We start from the raw sequence: 21,899 nt of genomic DNA, 5'->3' as shown, positions 1-21,899 counted from the left end.
CATGGACACGATTGTAATACCGTCAAGAAACGTCAGAACCCATCTCCTACTACCCTTACGCCTCCCCCAATCCCCAATATTTAACTCCATTCCTCCACCTGACCGCTCCGACCGCCTTTCCACCCACTCTCCAGCACAAGTACCGCCTATAGGCCTCAAACAACGCCAAGCCAGCTAGTATAGCCAACACTCCGAAGAGCAGCACAGCCGAAGGCGGCGTGCCCACCACCGTATTGGCCAGAGAATCCGTAGCGTCCAAATCAGGTTCGGCAGACGGATTCCGATCCCAGACCTCAGAGACGCCGAACTCCAACCTCTCGCCCGCAGCATCCAAAGCCAGCGCACGAAGAAAGCGAATCTCCTCCGAGGCCAGCAAATCCCCAGGCAGCGGCAGCGAAGTCTCAAAACCCTCCTTCTTCACACGAACAAGATCCCTCCACCCAGCCTTAGCCTTTCCAGCACTCGGCGTCTGCAGAACCCACTCCTTGACCTCCGTCGCGCCGTTCCAGCTGACGAGCGCGCTCGCCCCTTCCTCCGCGACAACGAGGCGCGGCGGGTACTTCGGCCTGCCGACCCAGGGGAATTTGTACGCGCGGTAGGACTGGATGTCGCCGCGCTCCCAGGAGGTGGTGGCGCCGTAGTGGGCGTCGCAGAGGGCGGAGCCGTTGGCGTCGAAAGTCGTGAAGACGGCGTTGAGGCCGTAGCCGACGAAGACGCGGGCGTCGGAGCCGGGTGTCGTGGGCGGGAGGAGTTGGAGGGAGCCTTGGGAGGAGGAGCGGAGGGGGAGGGGGTTGGCGAAGGATTGGATTACTCGGACGGTGTGGGAGGGATCGGTGCTGTTGGTCTGGGCGATTTTGAGGGTGTTGGTTGTCGGGTCTTGGAGTTTGGCGTCGCCGTAGGAGGGGATGGGGAGGTTTGTGATTGCCTGGTGGTCTTTGGGTACGGGGTTGTTGGATTGTGCGGCGAGCTTGAGGAGGTGAGAGATGTCGCGGGTTTTCTCGGTATTAGAAGCTACATCGGACCCAGGAGTTGGGAATGTGACTTCGAGTAACAAACCACGTGAAATGTTCATTCCGTAGACATAGTTCTGGTCTTCCGCGGCATTGTCGAAAAGAGAGAGCAATTTTGTGGTGTAGCCTTTCTGCTCCATCGGTGGCGTGTACAGCTCTGGAAATGAGTCCGGCGACACAAACCTTGCGTCATGCTGCCAGGCGAAGTTAATGGCGGTGCCGTTGCTGAGATCCATGAACATGTTGCTTTTGCCACCCAAAACCCAGAGTACGTCGCCGTTTCGGCCATCTATGTAGGAGATGCTATGCGTATACCTCGCCGATATCAGGTAATTCCCAAGTTCGTCCTTCTCGATGCTGTTCAAGTGGTACCAGTCGAAAGGGTCTTCGTGATTTCCTGCATGCCAGATATTGTGATATGTATCATTCAGAGCGACGTGTTCGGACGCGCGCCATTCAAAGATGACATCTCTGGTGTCGACAGATATCTCCTGAAGCACGCAGTCCCATATCCAGTCTCGATCGGCGTCGTTCGGGTCGTCTGTGGCGTTGAAAGTCCTCCAGCCCGACATGTCGTGCTGGTACTTCTGGTAAACGGTGATGAGCGCTGTTCCCTCTGATGTTAACGAGAACTCGTGCAGATCGGCAGTCAAGTCTTTCGCTGCATCTACGTCGTGTACCAGTTCGTAGGAAGAATCGAGCTGGGAGCTGTGTCAGCGTGTATCTTAATCATGGCTTGGGTACGGGAAAGCCAAAATCTTCCTTCTCAGGAGACATACCATCATATAGCTCCCCGACCCATGCCCTCGCACTCGATCGTCACCCGTCCAAAACGTCAAATACTCATGTCCCTGGTAATGCTGCACCGTGAAATCATACGCTTGACCGCCCCATTCGTTCGCGAAATGTTTAGTCCAGACCAAGTCGCCTTTCCAATCTAAGATCATTGGACCCGGTCTCTCGATGCCCCAGCCTCGCGGTGTGAGAAAGTAGTACATGCCATCGTCGCATCTCGCATCCCACTGTAACCAGTTGATCTTGGGCGATGCGATGTCGGCTTCCGTCGCGTACGTCCAAGTAGGATAGTAGCCGAAGGTGCCATTGTCGACGGCCTCGTCGTAGGGATGAGGAGGGGATGCTTCGCTTTTGAGGGCAGCGCGAGCGAGAGGAATAATTGTGTGGAGCCACAGGGGATATCTCGTTAGGTGCATCGGAATGAGCGCTGTGTGCGCCGACCGGCCTTTGATCCCGGAACGAGCGTGACTTGAAGGATCCCTGGCGACCCTTCAGACGTCAATGCATGTGGAGTATTGCGGAGGATCGTCCGTTGGCGCAACACAGGGCAGGTCGGCAGTCAGAAAGCGGTTTGCGCGCTCCTGCTGATTCTCAGGTCGGGCGGTGGGTCCGAGCAATGTCAAGCCGTGAGTTGGGACAGTCAGTCAACCTGAGTGCCACTGCCTGCTCGAGCGGGAGTGTCGGATGAGGGCCGTTAGCCAACAAAGAGAGATCGGTAAGGGTGGGATGAATCAAGACTGCCAAGTGGAGGGAAAGGCTTGGTAAGGGAATAATGTAGAAGGTAGCTTCTTGACAAAGCGGAGTGGCTTCCATCGCAGCAGTTCCCTGGGCGTGGAAGCGAGTACATAGCAGGAGCGTACGTCACCAACGCGGATCAAATACAGTATAGGAGAGGGCAATCTGTCGTGCATGGGGATATCTAACTTTCTGGGAGCCCTGAGACGACACTGCAATGAGGCGGGGAGCCAGGAGACCAGGGCCGCGTGTACTCAGCATCTGTATATGGGCTGTCGCGTGATGGTAACACCACAGCGGAGATAAACTCGCAGTCTGACAAGGCCGCACACCTCGATCACTCTTTGGTGCAGCTGACCGACCGCCAATAATGCCAATGGCCGCGAGAGATAGCGACCGCATCGAATGGATTGATGCTTTAGGTAAGGTATGCAGAGCTTAATCGGCTTGCCGATAGCCGGCGCGTCTGCGCGACATACAGCAGGCCGCGCGCCGCTTGCGACTGTCGCCCGTGCGGTCTCGGGGGGAGATTGCGTACGCCTCGAGACGTTGTCGTGCCATGTGGTATATCTCGAGTGAGAGTTGAGCTTGTATGTGTATGGGAGAGAACCGAAAGTGCTGGCTTGAGGTGAAGTTGGGAAAGTCTTCGGCCCTCGCCAGCACCAAACGACCGCTCCGCCATGCCAATGCGCCAAGATGGATCGAGCACCCTGCCGCTCGGCTGCACGCTGTCCGGTTGGTCGATTGTGCAGCCAATTGCTTGGCCCTCGTGGCATCGATGCGAACACCGCGTGCTGACAGCACCTCGGTGTACTGTTAGAACAAGATCGCCCAATCGCCCAAATGCAATTGACCTCAAGACCTGGCGCAAGGCTGGATACCTGTACAACTACCACAGCCGCCCTCGAGGTGGAGACTGGAGCCTACGATAAGAGAAGGTATGTACGCGCCCTCAGACGCCTGATAGCTGATACCCTCTCTATCATGTAAGATGCATGCAATCGCCGGTGTGAATGCGGCGCCTGTAGCCATGAAGACATCCGTCCCGGACGGTCTTGCACCAGACAGCAGCCAAACATGAGCAGGCCTGGAATGCCATCAGCACGGCCATCCATAAGGCCTTCCGATAATTGCCTCGGTCTCAGACATGTTGCATTCTTGACTCGCGGCGAGCAAATTCACGTGTCAGCCACAGCGGGCCAACCCGGCGAATCCCAGGGCTCTGCGTCTCAACGAGCGGCCACTTTCACATGCCAGACCTGTCACCCAACCTTGGACGCCGCCTCTGCCTGTCCATCACCCCACACTCGCAACGTGTACAGCCTCTGACACATGATAGACGCTTGTTGGGCAACTCTACTGGTAAGCGAGACATTTATCCTGGTCGTCTGCACACTGCTCGTGCCAGATGCCGAACTGAAATGCTATCTCCTTTCCTCTGTCCTCACGGTTGCGCCTGATACCACATCGAATTTCTTCTGTCTGCGGCCCGGTACATGAACATTTCTTTTCAACATTCCTGCACCAACATCCGTTGCAAATTGAGATAAGGAAACGCCCTTTCCCCGTTTCCTGGGCTTTCCACAAAGCCACAGACATCATGGCAGACTGCCTCGCAAGCAATACCGGCGTCTTCAGCAATGCAGGCAGCATCCCCATGCGCCTCTTCAGCCTCGACAGCAAGCCTTCGTCCTATTACACGTCTTCCTCAGATACAGATGAAAACCCCTCCTCACTCCTATACTCCGCACTCCCACAAATACTACAACGGCGGCTTCCCAGGCTTCGCTCGCTCCGCGCGTCTGTCTACTCAAATCCGCGGTCACACCTTCGCTCTTCGAGTGCCTCGAGCTCAGCGAGCACCACCTCACTGGGCCCGCCGCCTTCTTACCACACAAGACCCTCGACCTCAGACTCGTACACGGAACCTGACAGCGACGACGAGATCCCAGAACTCTTCACCTCCGCCCCATCAAGCCGCCCCTCAACCTCAGGCGCCGCGACTCCAGCCCCTCCCCTAACTGGCACCACCAGAACCGAACTCCCAGAACTCAACCTCCGCGACAAGAGCAGCCGCTACGGCCTCACGCTCCTCAACCTCGCCCTGAATAACCCCACCTCAACACCCACGACAGACCCCCTCACGCGCCGCCTCTACATCGACGGCGTAGGCTACATCCTCCGCGGCCTGCCCGACGACCTCACGCACGAAGAAACCCTCATCCTCCGCACCGCCATCCCCGAAACCCTCGCCCCGCCTCCACAACACCACTCCCTCGCCAAAACCCCCCAACCAACGGCGCCCCCAACCTTTCTCCACCGCACCGCCTCCCTCCTAACCTTCTATGCCCTCCTGACCCTCACGCTCCTCCTCCCCTACCTCCAGACCCTCCTCCAAACCCTCCACAGCCTCAACGTCCGGCACCGCCTGACGGCCCGCTTCTACGCGCAGGCCTCGCTGCTGCTGCAGCTCTTCGCGTCGCAGGCGCTCGCTCTCGCGGCGCTGGTGTGGAGCGCGAACGACGGCGCAGTGAGGCATGCGTGCAGGGACTTTGGCGTGTGGGTGCTGAGGGATGTGTGTGGGGGTGTGGACGAGGGAGTTGGGAGGGCAGTGGTGGAGCTGAGGTTGGAGGGGACGGGGAAGGGTAAGGGTAAGGAGGTTGAGGGTTGAGAGTCCGGCAGGGAGTCTTGGGCTAGAATTGAATAACGGTTGAGGAATTTTGGACAGAATGGCGATATGACGTGACGGCCGCTGAACGACGACACGAGACGGACGAACGAGACGACGTGATTACTTACACGGTCAGACGCGGGCGACACCGCCCCTCACGAGGCTACATGATTTTACGATTTAGACGGACTAGACTTTCGCGTTGCGAATTAGCATTATTTCCCCAGCGGAGTCGCTGCAATATGATTTCAAATCTCAGTCTCCGTTCATTTCTATGACAAGCAAACCGAAAGCTCTACCGAAGGAGCTGTAGGAGATACGAAAAAAGCGCTTTGCTGAGAAATAAGATGTGCGCGCGCGGATTTGCCTCCCGAGAGCCCCAATCCAAAATTCCCAAAGCCTGTACACAAAAACGCCGTCCCTCATCCGTTCATCAGAAAATCTCCCGTAACCAAGACCCCCATCAGAAGCGAAAGCAAAAGTCATAGGTCCTATAACCTGCACCAGATAACCCCCCCTCTAAACCCTATTGTGATAACTCCACCCGCCCTCCTTATACACCCTCTCCCTCGCCTCCATATCCCTCTGCTTCTCCGCCGACGTGACGGCGTCGCCCGTCTCAACCCACATAGCACTGCTGCCGCGGTCGCGGAACCTCTTCAGGCGCTCCTGGTTCTTGGCGCCCTTGAAGACCTCCTCCATCTTGAGGTCGGAGATGGGCCCGAAGACCGTCTCCGGGTCGACGAGCTGCTGCTGCGTGAGCAAGTCGCGCAGCGCGGGCGACGCGACCCAGCTGGGCGCGCGGAAGCCGCCGGTCGCGTCGTCGTCCTCGTCGTCCTCGTCTTCGCTGTCCGTCATGATCTCCGGCAGGGCGATGTTGTCGCCGTTCGGGTACATGGGGGAGGACTTTGCGGATTTGGCGGATTTGGCGGACTTGGGGGCCATGAAAGCTGGAGGGCGGGCAGGCGTCTTGAATTTGCTCTGGGAGGCGTTTTCGGTGCCTTGGTAGGCTTGAGGATGCTGGGGGTGGTATTGGGCTGCGGGAGGGTTTGCGTTTTCGGCGAAGGGGATGCGGCCGTTGCTCACTTGGACGGTCTGGCTGGGGTGGGCAGGGCGCTGGCCGTGCTGCAGTTGATGCTGGCTGGTGACTGTGCTCTTGAACATGCTGGAGTGGTGGGCTGCAGGAGGCGGTGCGTGTGCGTAGCCGTGAGAGAATTTCGGAAGGGTTTCCTGGGTGTTCGTTAGTATCAGTGAGTTAATTGCTATACTTTGTTCACTTACCTTGCGCATGGTGGAGGGCCGCTTCGGCGGAGCCATGACAGAATGCCTTTGGTCCGCTTCTTGCTCGAGCTCCTCCGTCTTTCTCCTCTTTGCCTCGTTCTGTTGGTATGAGGGAGGATTGCGCGGTACGCCTGGTCTCTGCGCCTGAGCAGATGCATCGTCATCTTCCTGTTGCAGTACCCGCTTCGGTGGCTTTGCAGGGTTCGGTGGAATTTGTCGGACAGATGGGTCAGGAATCGTCCTTTGTCCAAGCTGCCTCAAAGTACCTGGAGCGTCACCACGAGGCATGGGCTGCTTCTCTGCACGTTCACGCGCAATTGCCTCCGCGAGTTCATGGGCAGCTTTAGCCTTGGCCGCCGCCGACTGCTCGAGGCGCAGTTGATCCTGTCGTTGTTGCTCCTGACGCTGTTGTTGCTGCTCGATACGTTGTTGCTCACGCCTCTTAGCTTCAGCGGCCTGCTTTTCAGCTTGCCTCTGTGCCGCGAGTCTCGACTCTTGCAGCTTACGTTGTTCTTCGGTTTTTTTCTCTTGCTCAATGCGGCGGTCCTCCTCAGCTTTGGCCGCACGCTTACGCTCGAGCTCGCGTTTCTGATCGGCCTTGCGCTGCTTCTCCCGCTCTTCCTGCTCCTTCTTGCGCGCAGCCGCTTCCAGCGCTCTGACTCGAGAGTTGTTTTGAGGCATCGTCGAGCTGCGTGAGTTGCTTTGGGCTGAGTTGGTCCGTAATCCTGTCTTTGGCGGTGGAGGTGGAGCATTTTCTTGCTTCGAACCTGGCAGGGAGTCTTGCGAGGATGGTTGATTGAGCCTCTGGGACTGAGCCGCAATGCGAATATTGACTGGAGCCGGCTTGGACTTTGTGTTGACGGCCTCCCTAGTTGGCTTGACGGGCCTACTAGGTGCGCGCAGCCTTCCTGTGGGAGCCGGATTTTTCGGTGGCGGGGGCGGAGGCATATCTTCGCGATCCTTTTCACTCTCGGCAGTCGCTGGCCTCTGCTCGGTCTGGGCGGCGGCTTCTGCAGCTGCGATCTCGGAAAGCTCTCTTTCTTTCCTTTCCGCCTCAGCACGTTCTGCCTGAAACCTCTCCTCCTGAGCCTTGTTTGCTTTCTGCCGCTCCTTTTCCCTGGCCTTCTCAAGCTCGTCGGCCGCTTTCTGCTGAGCTTTGAGGTCTTTCTCTTTCCTCTTGTCGCTCTCGGTTGAGCTACGGGTCTTTCTACTTGGGCTGCCAGAGAGCGCGGACATCGGTCTTGAGGACGTCTGGGAGAACGTTGTCTCGGACCACAGCGCTCCGGGCATCTTCATGAAATTTGCCTTTGCAGCTTCGTCGGCGGGCTGCTTCTTACTCTTCTTCCCAGCCGGAGAATCGTGAGCCTCAAGTTTCGCGGCAGCGCTCGAGCCTGCTGACGAGGCGAAAAGACTCCTAGCAGATTTGAATGCCGACCACAACTTCTTCGACGCGCTTTGTTGCTCTGTGTTCTTTTTGCTAGCAGGCGATCCCGCAGGCGTAGTGGACTCTGGTTCCGACACCCGACCAGACATGACTACTGACTGGGTCTTTTGCAGACGGCTGGTTGGCCTGATGGCATCCCTAGACGGAGAAGGAATGACAGTAGTCGAGATTGCCTTTTTGTGCATAGGCCGACTTGGTGTGGCATTGCTCGGGGCCTGCTCAGGCTGCCTTTGCGGCATTGGCTTAGAAGGCGCGATCCAATCATCGTCTTCGTCGTCAACAGTGGCGCCAGTCGGACCATCCTTGGGCGGCGGCTCTGGCGCATCTTGCGTATCGTTTTCATCTTCCTCGGCATCGGCCTGCGGCAGCTGTGGATAAAGAGCTTGCGGAATGCTCTTGGAGGACCTGGAGTCCTTCGCTTTTCCAAGCATAGAGATGCGCTCATGCAGAAGCTGTGCTGAGGTTTTGCCACGCGCCATCGCATCCTCGGATTTCTCCTGCGAAAGCTCGCCATCGTCGTGGGTAATGCCAAAACTCTTGCCGATCGACTTTGCGAAGACGCTGTTGCGGTTCATAGCCTCCATATTGCTGTTGCGTCCTCCTATGCTTCGCTTTGCTGTCAAAGGTTCTCTTGCCGGCAAAGATGAGAACGTGAAACTGCTCTTTCGTTGTAATGGTTGCGCTGGGCTCGACGTTTCTGAAGGCTCATGCGACATCCCCACGTCAAGATCCTCTATTGGCTCGGGCTCAGCCTTTGCTTCGGGCTCATCGGCGGGTTCATGAGAGAGTTCGGGGTCCACCTCTTGCTCATTTTGCGCGTCAGGCGCGTCAACTTCCATGTCATCGTCCGGAACAGTGGCGTTATCCTCCTCGATCTCTGCGTCCACCTGTACTTTGGACGTATCTTGAGATGCACCTTCCTTTGCAGACATGAAAGATTCGTCGCTAACGGGCTCGCTTTCATTTGCGCCGTCTTTCGATTTCTGAGTGGGAATTTGATTTTCGTGGGAAGCGGTATAGGTCTCCAATGATTGGGAGGGAACGGTGTCGGCGTCGGTTTGAGTGTCAGCCTCCAGTTCGTCTTCAGTCATGCCATGGTATCCGGAATCGATGTTGCCAGGCTTTCCAACGCGTTGCGGGCTTTTGCTTCGGCTGAGTGGCCGTTGTTGCGATACTGAGTTCTCGCCATCTTCGGCAATCTGGAATCGCGTGACTTTGTCGTAAAAGGGAGTGCTTTTCGCAGGTGTTGGGCTGATTTGAGAGTTGGGTGCAAAGATGTCAGTAAGAGGCTGGCGCTGTTCCAAAGCCTCTCGTTTCCGGACGGTGCGCGGCGTTTTCCCTCGCAGTTTGCCGGGAGTCTTGAACACGTCTGCGTAGTTCCTGTATCGCGTTAGTCAAGGCTGCATGGTGTGGTGCGCATGAAAAGTATCATACACAGCATTTGTGCTAAAGATCTCTGCCATGTGCTCATTGAGCCATTCCATCTCATTTCGTACACTGTAGCCAAACTCCTCCACCTCTTGCTCTACGAACTCGGCAGCCTGATCTCTCTCTTTTTGGACCCATTGCGCAGAGCCGATGGTCGCCGCTTTGGAGCGCGCGGCCGCCATGTTGGTTTGCGTTCGAATACTGTCGCTTCACGCGCGGCGCGTAAACAGTGCGACTACTTTGGCGGTGGCGGGCCTCTTTCCGCAGGTTTCCGGACGTTCAAACAAAGCTGTACATTTTCAAGATGATTCCAAGAATCTGGTGTGTCGTCGTCGTTATCGTTGGTGGTGTGGTTACAGTGTCGTTCGCGATTGTTTGGATTGGAAGCCGCACCAAAACAGTGCGTGGAGCAACTTCGGTGGCCCAAGCTCAGCAGCGCCCGGGATCGCGCCTTGAACGCCCGTTCACATGACATGACGTTGGAGCTCCTATGCGTCTGGACTGCACTCATTTTTATCTTGTGTTCACTTTCTGGATGCCTGTAAAATATCGCTCTTTGCGCAGGAATCTCAACAACATCCGAGTTTGCGTGCTGGACGTGAGCTCGGGTGAAGATCAAAAAGCACTAATACCGTTCGGCAGAAGCTGAAGGGCGATACGACGACGGGCCAGACAAACACTTCTCGTTACTCGTGAAGCCTTGAGTAGTCCCATTCTTCTTTATCTAAAGCCTAGTCTGTACAATTTGTTTCACAGGTAACAGAAGATAACACTTTAGGTTATGCGTACATAAGAACACCCTATTCTACGCCACTGTATTAGGTAGATCTCGAAGAAGGCACGCAGGGGAGACGAGTAATCTTGACATTGAGTTGTTGCCACAATAACGCAAATCTCCTATAGGCTTATTTCGGCTTCCAACAAGTTATTCCACGCCATATCGTCGCTGTTGAACCAATTCCGCACAGCACCGCCGATGGCCGTAACATATACTGGATCTTGCCGCTGCGCGTTGCCCATTATTTTCGATGTAGCTTGTGCACTGTACTGCTCACTGAAGACCTGCCTCACAGCGCCCTCAAACCTTTTATCTTCAACCGATTCGCCAATAAGTACAAGCCGGCTAATGTGGTTGATGTCACGGGCAAGTGGATAATGATCGACTGGCAAGGCGGTGACTTTCCGCATTGCATTGACGAGCATATCGTGCCAACGTTCTTTCGCGAACAAGTTCTTTGCGCCCAACGCAGCGCTTTGTCCCACACGAACGTCCTCCCACACACCACAGCCTGGTGCAAAAAGCCCGAGCGTCGCTGTGAATGCCGCTTTGCTGAAGTCCATACCAAGCACCAACTCGTCATCTTCATACGGAGTGTCTGGAGGGCCGAAAGGGCCAGGACAATTGTGGGGGATATCAAACGCCCAGTTGGAGATTTGCGCTGCTCCATAAAGACGTGTTTCAATGTCCAAAGCAGATGATGCTGTGCGCATGCTGCTTCTGAAGGCATCGCTGGTATCGTAGGGGGTCGCAACGATTGCGTTGCGAATGTCGGTCTCAAGATAAGATTCCGTGGCAATTTTGAGGACACGTAACATCCTCTCGAGAGCTTGTGCTGCTGCGTCGGGAGCATCTGGTTTCTTGCCGCCCAACCATGGCGGGAGGCGATCACGTAGAGACTGGACGGCCAAACGGGCTTCGGGCTGTGGAACCAACCTTGCGTAGCTGCAAGACGGAGCACTGAGACTCGCGGCATCGGTAAGATTGATTTGGGCGTAAGAGGGTATGTGGACAGCCACCTCCATGGCAATCCTGTAAGCCTCCGGGCCTTCTACCTTGGCGATATTGACGGTCGACCCGTTGCGAAAATGCACGCTGGCGACTCTGTTCCAGCGGTCAGACTTGGTGCCCTGAGAATACCTATTCTGACATACCCATGGTCGATAGCTAGACTGAACCCAACACCGAAGGTGGTTGCATGTGCGAATTGAGTGGCGGCGATACAAATGCTGATGAGAATGCTCTTCAAATGATACATCACGAATGTGAGAGGCCATTGGTCGTTATTTCAGCATGTGTGGAAGCAAGGCAGGACACGAAGAACTGAAGAATCTATAGGAACGTGCACGACGGCAGAAATTCTTCCAGTGCCCGACTGGGTACACGGATGCATCTTCAAGGAACCCATGTCTGATGTTGTTCGAGGAAGAGTCATGGTGTGGTACGCACTCACGGCACTGAAGGCAGAAAGCGGCGAAGCGCCGACTACCAGCCGCTTGCCGCCGGGTTTTGTTGGTGGCGCTCCCCAACTTCTCTTGCATCCCTGGATCCATCGCTCCTTGCGAAACAGAAATGCATTTTTCGCCCAAGCTAGGCACGCGCCTACGATTTCCACACTGCAGACTCCAGATTAGCTACGAAGTATGGCGTGAAAGGCGAAGGTCGTTTGGGTGTGGCGGACAAGACCGCTGAAGACACGCGGTCTCTTTCGCTTGCGAACGGCTCGATCGAGGCGGCAATTCTTTCACTTCACGTGTCCCTATGGGAAACCCGATGTTTTGAGTTTTTGGTTGCTTGACTGGTGCTTGCCACATTGTGATATTCTCGATGGTCGCAGTGGACTTGGACGTACTTCTGTCTCTAACACAGTTACCATCTCGGCGCATTAAGAATCGAGATCCATGAGCTATTTATACTGGATGTCCAAAGCCAAGCAGACACAAATGTTCTTTCCAGGCGGTCAATTCTGTTCATGAAGATTAGTATTATTGCCGCGCAAGAGCTTTATTCGAATGAAAGGTTCGGGCTCGAGTCAACACATGTTGGCAAACCTCAAATCGAGCTGATAAAATCGGCACAAAAACAACATGGCCGGAGAAAAAGTACAAAAACATACAACAGGCGGGATTCCCAGATGGTCACCCACTCTAGTACTAGTCGCCCGGTTCAGTGCTTATGTATGGCAGAGCGGACGGAGTACACGATTCTCACCGACCCTCGGACGAGCTTGGCGCTTCCCGGCAACATTCTATATCACGTGCCGTAGCTGCTGACCCGAGATTCCAGGAATATAAGGACGGTTGTCACCCGCCCGTGCCTGGGAAGCGGATATTCGCCTGGGCGGCAACACCGGCAGCACGTGATCCTGAATCACGAGTCTCCGCTCACTGATTCCTGGTTCCAGAAACACGTTGGCCATCCCGCCAATCGTAGCTTTGATCTCGTGGGTTCCAGTTCTTGAATAAGCGCTTGGGCCTCGACAGGCGTTTTTTTAGCAGCTCAGATAGTAGGCTTCCAGGATGTAACGTTCGTCACATGGTCGATTGAAACTCATCCTGGATCAGGGACTCTTGAAGAGCACCCGATCGCGTGGTCTGCCAGACAGTTGTCATTATAGAAGCTTGGAAGTTGAAGGTCAGCTGCCACCTCCCATGCTATTGGCTAGCCTTGTATCTAAGCATGGTCCGCCACTTGTTCAATCGTGCGACGTGTTAACGAGATTTGCGTGTTGTTATCTCGTTCTGCCATCTGCGGTCACAGTGTCGAAGGAATATGACTGCTCAGATGGGGAGGTTGGGTTCCGTTGCTATGTATGGCAACATAGACTTTTGCTTTCCAATAGCATCGGCTATGGCATAAGAGAATTTGTCATCAAATTCTCGACATATGATTCTGGGCAGGGGTATTCTAGATTACGCGTCTCTGAAAATGCGAATCGAGCGATAATCCACGGTTATAAAAAACCTACGATCAGTGTCAAATGGATTTCTCAAGCTTCCCCGCCCTGTAGCAATTGATGTTCGATTACATGCGTGGTCTCAGCGCCTGCTCTGCCAATCTATGATTGCACGACAAGAAGCTCAACAATAACAGAGCAATTAACGTTACATTTTGATTTGGCATGTCGAAAGCCGCATAAGACCAGTATTCTCAAATCCTTTAGCAACACCTCATGGACTCACTGGAGAGACATATCCTGTTATTTTCGGTATTGTTGAATGAATGCAGTCGGCTAGCGAAGCTGCTATTGAAGTCTGGTCCATCAACTCAGAACAATGACTTAGAAGAGCAAATCTTACGGCAACAACTGTCGTTACACAACACAAGACTATCTGTCACGAAAAGTGACCTAGAATATCTTACCCAGGCAGAAGCAGAGCAGATCATAGCACAACTCGAGAGCATTCCCGACAATGTGGACAAATTATTATTTTGGACTGGACTTCCTAGGGATTGGGTGCAGGAACGGGCCGAGAAGCATGAGATGACGACACTTACCTCAGCTATGGGCCCACTAATGAATCATGCGGATGCTCGATGTCCACGATTGCAAATGGCAAGATCGCGAACGGGATATCTGGACTGGAGCAGATACGGTAAGGGGGTGTCTGGAATATTCTCCCGATACGCGTGCGCGTGTGGTATCGTTAGGGTCCTGACTCTGCCGCCTACTGAGTCGTGGCGTCTCCCTACAAACTCGACGTACTACACGATAGAAGGACCTGTCTTGCGTAGTTCGAAAGGCCACTGTCGTGCCTGTACATCTCCTAGCAGACTCCGAAGCGCTCGAGTATCAGGTATGGCCAGAAGATCACACATGGGAGGGGCTTCGACATGGGGGATTTCGGATGCCCAGTTTTCGCCGACCTATGGTTGTATGTACGAATTATTGGTAATCGATAATTCATATACAAAACCTGTGTCTTAATGGTAATACGTCTAATGATTGATTTTCCCATGGCGAGCCACGGCTTCAGCTACCGGGCAAGATCGGAAAATACAACAATACTCATGTGCTAATCGATGCCTATTAGGTATCACATTCATGAGAATCATGAGCGGTTCTCCAACATATGTGCGGCCATGGGTATCGTCGAACAGGTTTCTGATAGGTCTGCTGATGGCATAAATTCTTGTGAATCGCAACACCCTGTTGACATTGAGTAACCTCAACCTGCACTGCCGTCATTTAACCTGATACCTTCCCATTGTTTCAGTAATCGCTCCATGCGCGCATCCTCGTTAACCGCAAGGCTCTTCTGCATGCCCCAGTTTGGAAAATCCGAGCTGATGTGCTTCACATCCGTCGAGCTCCAAACAACATCGCTGACAACATCGAGCAAGCGCTGCGTGCTCTGAGGTAAAGGAGTGTTCCGCGCCCTAGAAGTGTGATAAACCATGCGAGCCACGCCGCGGCCGATCATGACTCGGGTCCCAATGGCCAAAAGGCAACGGTAGCTCTCGGCGAAGGCCGTTTTGACGTCGTCCTGTGGATCCGAAAGCATACCTGCCAATTGTGGAGATGCTGTGGGAGAGACTTCCAAATGGTGAAGCAAAATTGATGATACTATTGCAGAAACTTGGAATATGAAAGCAAGAGGGCATTTAAAGGCATATGTCTGCCGAAAGGCTCGTAAGAGATTCGTCGCCTGCAGGACTGCAAGCAGTGCCTGCGGTGGAGAGGCAGAGGAATGGGCGACAGCGTTGGGACAGTTGGGGATGGTTTGTAAGGAATCCAAGGATGAGCGAAGAGTTATTAGTGCGCAGTAGTAGTGGCCACTGACAACATGGTTAATAGGTAGTTAGTATCTGCATTCTCGAAGTCATCACACTTACTGTAGCTCATACACTGGGGCTGGGAGATTCTTATGGAATTGTAGATCGTCCGGCAGGAGACTATACCAATGCTCCATTCGTGCCATCACAGCTTTGATGGCTTTCTCAGACGCCGGGCGACTGATACCGTCTACAGTTGTGAAGAGCAGGTTCACCGCTTCAGCTGTCAGACGGATAAGTTGACATCGCTCGCGCATTAATGCGTTAGGTCGGAAGTAGGTATTGGTACGGAGAAAAGGCTCGCCAGTCCATACACGCCAGATCTCTGGGAAGTTGGGTAAGAACGACAGTCTTGTGTCGATGGGTACGCTCACTCGAAGAAGCCCCAACGCGCTAGTCCTATGTCTTGTCAGTAAAGTTGATATAAATCATGAACCACCTACGAGCCTACGAACGTGTCGAAATGATGAAAAGCCCAACACGCACTGACTCGTGCTCTTGTTCTGTCGGAAATAGTGATTGTCTCTGCGGATATGGGCGGAAAGGGTAATTCGTCATTCATGCGCTTAGCGACAGCGAGCAACGAAAGGCCCAGCTTGTCTTTGCCCCGAAAGCCAGATCCCATGGAAGAAATCACAAGAGCCTGGATGTTTGTCACCGACGCCTTGCCTTTTTCCAAGTGCCATAGACGCAACGCTTCATCGTGGAAGTGCTGCCCTCGGCTTATCAAGTCATCGGGTCGATTGAACACTACACCATGTTCCGAGCTCAAACATGCTAACGCACAGATAGCGTTAACCAGAAAAGGCGAACAAAACTCCGCTCGGACATTCCCAGATTGCATGCTCCTCAGGAAGAGATCTTGTTCGACGTATCTCCAATATACATTGTTGTAGTTAAGAAATATAGTCACAAGATGTGTTACCAGAGCATCGTCTGTCAACAGCTTTGTCCATGGCCGAGCTCTCAACAGGAATTCGTTGGTGAGGCCGCGGTCTGTTTTGTTGAATGACTGCCCTAGCGGGTCTGGAGCTTTCGGAGGAGCGTCTGGAGCAACGAGGTTATCAACGGCCGATACAATCGCATCCGCATCAATCGTGCGATTCTTCAGAGCTTTGGTCCTGCCATCTTCAGCTTCCCATGTGATGTCCAGCCGTGCTTCCGCGATTCTCGGTGCTATGAGGATGATCTCGTCGAGCGACGCAGTGCTCTGGATGAGGAGAGAAAGGAGCATTCGCCTGGTGCGTGGGTCGCTTCCCAGATGATTCTGGTACGTAATGTCGCCCTCTTTGAGCAGGATGACAAGATCTCCGGCTCTTCTACCATTTTTGAACTGCTGGAGAATTTCACCAGCATCAGGCCGCAAAGCTGCGATATTGACAAGCTCGAGCAGGGTAAGATGTTCGTGCTCAAGGTCTTCGTACTTCCTCTTCCTCGCGCTCGTGAGGGTTTCTCCAGCTTCCGCCTCGTGTTTACATGGGATTTCGTGGTCGCGACACCACTTGCAGGGACGCTGGCCATCACATTTGCCCTTGCGAACTTGGCAAGAATTGCATGCTACGCCAATCTGCTGTCGGCGGGCACTCTGGTTCGTTCGGCCATTATTGGAATTGCTCGCAGCGGAAGTTGACGAGTCAGCTACGGGTGCGGACGGATGGGCGCGGACCGTCTGTTTATGAGAAGGTGTAGGCATCGGGGCGGCCGGTGATTGAAGTGGACCTGATCGCTGTGAATGCTGTCCTAGTATGTATGATGGTGTTGTCGGCAGCGTACGCATGGGAATTGGAGTCGTGGAAGCCGGCTCGGAGGATAACCCGACGAAAACGTTCATAGGCCAGCGAGGCCAGCTCCGAGGGACCTCGTGCCTACAGCCCTGTGCAGCGCCATGCATGCATACACAAAGTATGTTACAGTCACGGGTGACTATAGTCTGAGCGGCAACTGCGAGGTACTGCACAATATTTTTGATCACCATTTCGCGATACCATTTAATTGAACCTCGATAGCTAACCGCTTTAGTTGCGTCTGTCTGTACTCACCCCAGCCTAGACGCCCTGGGCTTGGCAGTGGTAACGGGTCAAGGAAAGTGTAGCGGCAGATTCGCCGTCCTTCCCGCTACAGCTCCAGTCAGATCGCGGGAATGGCGCGTCTCGGCCTCAGCCTTGATCTCTACTTCCGGATCCTGGATTCTGCAATCCAGGATTTGCGCCAACTGTCAGCGCGTGAGCTTGCTACAAACCTTGCTGCCAACCTGTAGGTCCCAACAAATCACAGAAACGTTATCGAGCCAGGATCGGGAGTCCCCAAGAAGGGGCAAGTCAGGAACGAGCAAGTGAAAATCAGGAAACAGGAATTGGAGATGATAAGAGGCAAGCCGACCGGATGCTGTTGACCCCACCTCCAACACACGTTCTGGTTCGTGTGATCGTGATTTTACGTTCCATTCTGGTGGGGTGACTTTGCACTACAAGTGTATTTACAGGATCTTTAACCTGGAATCACGAACCCATTGTTCGTTGATAGAAATAGTACTTTCCTAGCCGCAATCGTGTGAAAGGGTTGGGAAAGTATTTGATAGTCTGCCATTCGTTTGGTGCCTTTTGTTAGCAGTACCACATGAATCCTGACTTGACCTGAGCCTGACAAGTGCAGTTCCAACGACAACACGCCGGGATCCTGTATCTACAAACGACGGTGAAAATGGGGGATTTGAGTACACGGTTCTCACCGACCTTGGACGGGCTCGGCGCTACCCGGCAACATTGTTAATTACGTGCCGGTGTGATCCTAGATTCCAAGAGCATGATGAGTACAAGGTTGTCTGTCACCCGCCCGTGCCAAGGAAAGTCGAGCGTTCCCGCACGATCGGCAACATCTGCAGCACATGAGCCTGCATCCCGAGTCGCGCCGCCTGATTCCTGGTTCCGGGAATACGCTGGGTATTCGCGGATCACGGTTTTGGATTTCTGTCTTTCGTCCCTGAGCTTGAATCCAGAAACTTCAAAAGTGGCAAGTGGCTTTGCCAGTATTACAAGTTAGGTAGAAGTGTTCCAGTGTATTGGCGTTCGTCTTTCTGCTAGCACCACTAAGTCGATGAGAGCTCATCCTGGGTCAAGAACTTCAAAGAATACCCGGGTCACGTGGCCTGTTTGAAGTTTCCCTGCGTGAAAACGCGCAAGTTGAAGATCACATTCTACCATCTATGCAAACTGGAAAAGGCCATGATTCCCTTCCTGTAAGAGCACATAGAGAGGCTGGAATGCAACAACATGCTTCTTCACATCAACCTTAATTGCGATCTGGCATATCAGCGTGCAAGTCCAACGTCGCACTCATTATATGAGCCGTTGCTCATCGTGCAGGTTTGCGTAGGGAAGGCCACTTGCCGTCCCACCCCCCAAACGCTCGCGTTTGCCAGCTCTACACGTGTGTAGGGAATGCGCAACCGACCGCCGGAAAGAGCACCTAAGAGTACTGTGCTCGGCCTGTGGAAGATGTTGTCGTGTTGCAGACTGCTTGCAGATCTGGGATTTGTGGTTTCTTTCGCAACTGATTGCTGTTGTCTTGGTCTTGCCACTATGCTTATGGATGCGGTACTTCGGCTAATACCCAAATCTGTGGGTAGGGCAAAGCATATTAAAGGGCAGACACTAATGCTCTGTTCTCCCGTCCTTGTAGATACATGATAGCAGGATCTAGACTAGCGCTTGCTATTGTGTCAAATGGCTTGATTCCATCGACGGCTTGCAAAGGAAGTGCAGAAGAATAACGACCGAATTAGTTCTCAGTACCATCAGTCTTATGAGAGACAAACCGCCTGCAATCATTGGTGGAAGAGGATAGTGCTAGTAAGAAGATGCAGAATTCACCTACTTTTTCCGCCCTGGCCGCATTCGTTCAACGTTACGGAAGATCTTTCCGCACGCCCTGCTTTGAGCAGACGCAGAGACTGAAGAACGTAAGGTAACGTTAACGTCCATCCACCTGTGCCGGGAATCCACCTGTGCCGGGACACCTTTTCTAATCTTCGCCCTGTATCCATTGTCCACATCAATGTTTGTAGATAGGCCATCTCTTACTATTCTTCTGTCATTGACCAATCGGCCTGACCATGTGTCGGAGCACCGATCGCGTGGATAGTTGTTCCATCGACCAAATCGTCGCCGTTATCGTTTGACGCTTCGGCTTTTGAGCTTGCGGAAAGGCGACACGTAGTCCGGGCGAAGTTAAAAGCAGATACGCTGAATGCGCTACGGTCAGAAGAAGGTTGTAGATCCGAACGCTTCCCGCCAGGGACCGTTGATGAAGGGCTGTGGCTTGGGATAAGCGCCAGGCTGGTCTTTCTCCAGGATCAGCCTGCAGGCCCGCTGACTGGGGCTAGGCGCGAATGCGCTCCGGTGTCGCGGCTTTCGCTCTTCGCGATTTGCTCGGGTAGAACCGTGCGGCAACGCGGGCTTACCGTCCGCCCGTCTGGAGGGAAAACCTGTCTCGGAGGTTTTGATATCGAAACGGGGGTCAGTGTTCCGCAGGAGGTGAAGCAAGCTCACATGGAAGTGCATGGAAGATCGTGCGCCAGAGCCTTGCAATGCTTGGCATTTGACAGGGTCGGCCGCTTCCCCAGCCGGTCCTCCTCCGAGCTCCCCACCGGTTCTACTAGTGTACCACTGTACCTCGACGGCGCGGCCACATCGCGAGGATGGACAGAGCCAGCCTGGCTTTGGCGCAAGGTGTTTCCGCAGGCGTACCAAGATCGTTGCGTGCTATAGCAGATCACCGGGATGTTCCAGTTTCTACCCTCCACGCTCGTGCGCGTGGCCGCAGATCCATCGAAGCAAAAGCCCAGGGCCAGCAATACCTCACGCCGTTCGAGGAGAAGGCCGTGATCGAGTTTATCCTGGAGATGTCCGACCTGGGAACCCCTGTACGGAACAAGTTCATACCATCAATAGCTTTCAGTGTCACCCGCCATAGACTGGAAGTGGACAGACCAGCCCAAGCACCAAACAAGAATTGGACCAAAGCTTTCGAGAGAAGGCATCCAGAGCTACAAACCAGACGAGCGAAACCACTAAATTGGAAGCGCCATGACAAGAACATATACCCGAAGGTAGAACACTGGTTTGACGTGATTAGTAAAGTACTGGGTGACGACGCAATCGTTGCAGAGAATGTGTACAACATGGACGAGACCGGAGTCATGCTCTCTATGCTCGGCTCTGTTAATGTGCTCGTAGGAAAGGATGACCAACGGGATTATCGAGGTGCACGAGTAGAGCGAACGATGGTCACTGCGATCGAGTGCATCAGTGCGGATGGTAGATTTCTAAACCCTATGGTCATTTGGCCCGCGGCCACCCATAGAAGCAACTGGACGACGCACCCCACACCAGGATGGCATTATGCGTGTTCCAAGTCTGGCTACACTGACTCCAAAATAAGCCTCGAGTGGCTTAAAAAAGTGTTCGACCCGCAGACCAAGGAACGAGCAACGGGTAAGAAACGGTTGCTGATCTGTGATGGTTTCGGCACGCACGAGACGCTCGAGATCCTAGAGCACTGCTTCGCCAGTGACATCCGTCTATGCCGGCTACCTTCCCACACATCTCATAAGTTGCAGCCGTGTGACATTGCTGTCTTCGCCCCCTTGAAAGCAGCGTATCGCGATGCCGTTGAGCGCCTGGAACGGGGCGGTGTTAACGCCATTGGGAAGCAACACTTTACATACCTGTACAGCTCTGCAAGAAAGAAAGCGTTTACAAAGAAGAATATCCTCGCAGGCTGGAGCAAAGGCGGGCTGTACCCGCTGAACCCAGAACGAGTGCTGAAGGACTTGGTGAAGCCTCTGGCCGAATTGACGGCCCCGGAAGCCGGTGGGGAACCGACGTCAAGTTCTAGGCCTTGTCAAGATGAAACGCTCATAAACCCTGCAGCGCCCATCACACCCGTAACGCCAGTGACGGCAGAGGCTTTCCTAGCGCTGCGTGACTTCATTCTGGAGAGGGATGCACACACGCTGGAGGATACAGGAAAGCAGAGCATTCAGCGACACCTTCAGAAGCTCACTAAAGGAGCTCAAACGTCCATTGCTAGAGGCGTTCTTCAACAAGAACGTATAAAATCCCTGCTCAAGACAAATGACGAAGCCAAAGTCCGCCGTGCAACGAAGTCGCTGGTCCTTGGCAAAGCGAAAGTGATGAGTTACGAGGATCTTTTTGAGGCGAGAGCGAAGCGAGCTGAGAAAGATGCCAGGAGAGCTGCGAAGAAGCAGCGACGGAGGCGCAAAGGTGAAGAGGAAGCCGTTCTGGATGCGATGCTCCAGTCGCCGCTTATAGCTGCTGCGGGATCGGCCGATGACACGCTCTTGATGGCTCAAGCACAGCACACAGCAGCGCCTATTCCTCCGTGTCCTGGTGCGGCGCCGGTCGCGCGTATGTGGTGAGTGATCTCATGGTACAACCTAGCCTTTGCGCCTCAATGGCAGCCTGCGTGTCGCTGGAATTACCTGATCACGAACGCTGTTCCGTGGTTCTCTGTCAGGCCTACATTCGGCAGAGATAGCAAAGCCAGACGACCTCATTTCTTCGACTTCGAAATTCACCCGCGAAATAGAGAACTCGCAACCACTATCGAAGAACCAAGAGCGCTTTCTGAAAGCATGTATAACTTAGTAAGCTGGAATGACTTTGTTAAGTGTGTCTCATGCACAAACTTGCATCAAGCAATGTTGCAACTTCATTATATTCATCGAATTAGCCGGATTCTTGCTTCTGTGCGAACCATCAAATGGTTTCGAGGGCAGCACGCGCCTCAGATATTGCCGTCGTCGGCTTGAAGGGCCAATCAACTTGCCGATTTGATTCTACGGTACGCGGTCGCCGCGTACGAGGAGGAAGCCGCGGAACCATTGCTGTTTGCTTCAAATGTCTCCAGAGTTTTGGAGCAGTACATTAGACACAATACCAGCAAATGTAAGTCCTGTAC

The 21,899-nt window shown here is 53.9% G+C and overlaps 5 protein-coding genes across 5 annotated transcripts; 1 reads left to right on the top strand and 4 right to left on the bottom strand.

Annotated features, from left to right (window-relative positions):
* Positions 1 to 55: 55 nt before the first annotated feature.
* WHR41_07794 (uncharacterized protein) lies at positions 56 to 2,221 on the bottom strand (the record flags this gene model as incomplete). The annotated part of the gene is made up of 2 exons (XM_069376398.1): positions 56 to 1,711; positions 1,790 to 2,221. 2 exons carry the CDS (start codon positions 2,219 to 2,221, stop codon positions 56 to 58), a joined length of 2,088 nt encoding a protein of 695 aa, XP_069226778.1.
* A 3,231-nt stretch (positions 2,222 to 5,452) lies between these two features.
* WHR41_07793 (uncharacterized protein) lies at positions 5,453 to 9,724 on the bottom strand. Its single transcript, XM_069376397.1, has 3 exons — positions 9,371 to 9,724; positions 6,493 to 9,316; positions 5,453 to 6,441 (listed from the first exon to the last, which is right to left on the bottom strand). The coding sequence occupies exons 1-3, from the start codon at positions 9,544 to 9,546 to the stop codon at positions 5,731 to 5,733; spliced, it is 3,711 nt and encodes a 1,236-aa protein (XP_069226732.1). The 5' UTR covers positions 9,547 to 9,724; the 3' UTR covers positions 5,453 to 5,730.
* Positions 9,725 to 10,261: 537 nt separating this feature from the next.
* WHR41_07792 (uncharacterized protein) lies at positions 10,262 to 11,541 on the bottom strand (the record flags this gene model as incomplete). The annotated part of the gene is made up of 2 exons (XM_069376396.1): positions 11,297 to 11,541; positions 10,262 to 11,246 (listed from the first exon to the last, which is right to left on the bottom strand). The coding sequence occupies exons 1-2, from the start codon at positions 11,398 to 11,400 to the stop codon at positions 10,262 to 10,264; spliced, it is 1,089 nt and encodes a 362-aa protein (XP_069226779.1). The 5' UTR covers positions 11,401 to 11,541.
* A 2,689-nt stretch (positions 11,542 to 14,230) lies between these two features.
* On the bottom strand, positions 14,231 to 16,892 carry WHR41_07791 (uncharacterized protein). The gene is made up of 3 exons (XM_069376395.1): positions 15,374 to 16,892; positions 14,979 to 15,317; positions 14,231 to 14,921 (listed from the first exon to the last, which is right to left on the bottom strand). The coding sequence occupies exons 1-3, from the start codon at positions 16,807 to 16,809 to the stop codon at positions 14,312 to 14,314; spliced, it is 2,385 nt and encodes a 794-aa protein (XP_069226780.1). The 5' UTR covers positions 16,810 to 16,892; the 3' UTR covers positions 14,231 to 14,311.
* Positions 16,893 to 19,614: 2,722 nt separating this feature from the next.
* WHR41_07790 (uncharacterized protein) lies at positions 19,615 to 21,357 on the top strand (the record flags this gene model as incomplete). The annotated part of the gene is made up of 1 exon (XM_069376394.1): positions 19,615 to 21,357. One exon carries the CDS (start codon positions 19,615 to 19,617, stop codon positions 21,355 to 21,357), a length of 1,743 nt encoding a protein of 580 aa, XP_069226781.1.
* Positions 21,358 to 21,899: the final 542 nt, after the last annotated feature.

This window comes from Cladosporium halotolerans, assembly GCF_011745625.1.
Source record: "Cladosporium halotolerans strain TM138-S3 chromosome Unknown Sca33, whole genome shotgun sequence".
Lineage (NCBI taxonomy): Eukaryota > Fungi > Ascomycota > Dothideomycetes > Cladosporiales > Cladosporiaceae > Cladosporium > Cladosporium halotolerans.
This window is presented reverse-complemented; position numbering and strand designations above follow the sequence as displayed.

Excerpts from the sequence above, each read along its gene's own strand:
- WHR41_07793 (XM_069376397.1), bottom strand. The coding sequence starts at position 9,546 with ATGGCGGCCGCGCGCTCCAAAGCGGCGACCATCGGCTCTGCGCAATGG. Across the intron at positions 9,317-9,370 it reads ATCTTTAGCACAAATGCTGT|GAACTACGCAGACGTGTTCA; the intron begins GTATGATACTTT and ends AACGCGATACAG. Across the intron at positions 6,442-6,492 it reads GGCCCTCCACCATGCGCAAG|GAAACCCTTCCGAAATTCTC; the intron begins GTAAGTGAACAA and ends ACGAACACCCAG.
- WHR41_07791 (XM_069376395.1), bottom strand. The coding sequence starts at position 16,809 with ATGCATGGCGCTGCACAGGGCTGTAGGCACGAGGTCCCTCGGAGCTGG. Across the intron at positions 15,318-15,373 it reads GCTTTTCATCATTTCGACAC|GACTAGCGCGTTGGGGCTTC; the intron begins GTTCGTAGGCTC and ends GACAAGACATAG. Across the intron at positions 14,922-14,978 it reads GCCCCAGTGTATGAGCTACA|TGGCCACTACTACTGCGCAC; the intron begins GTAAGTGTGATG and ends CCATGTTGTCAG.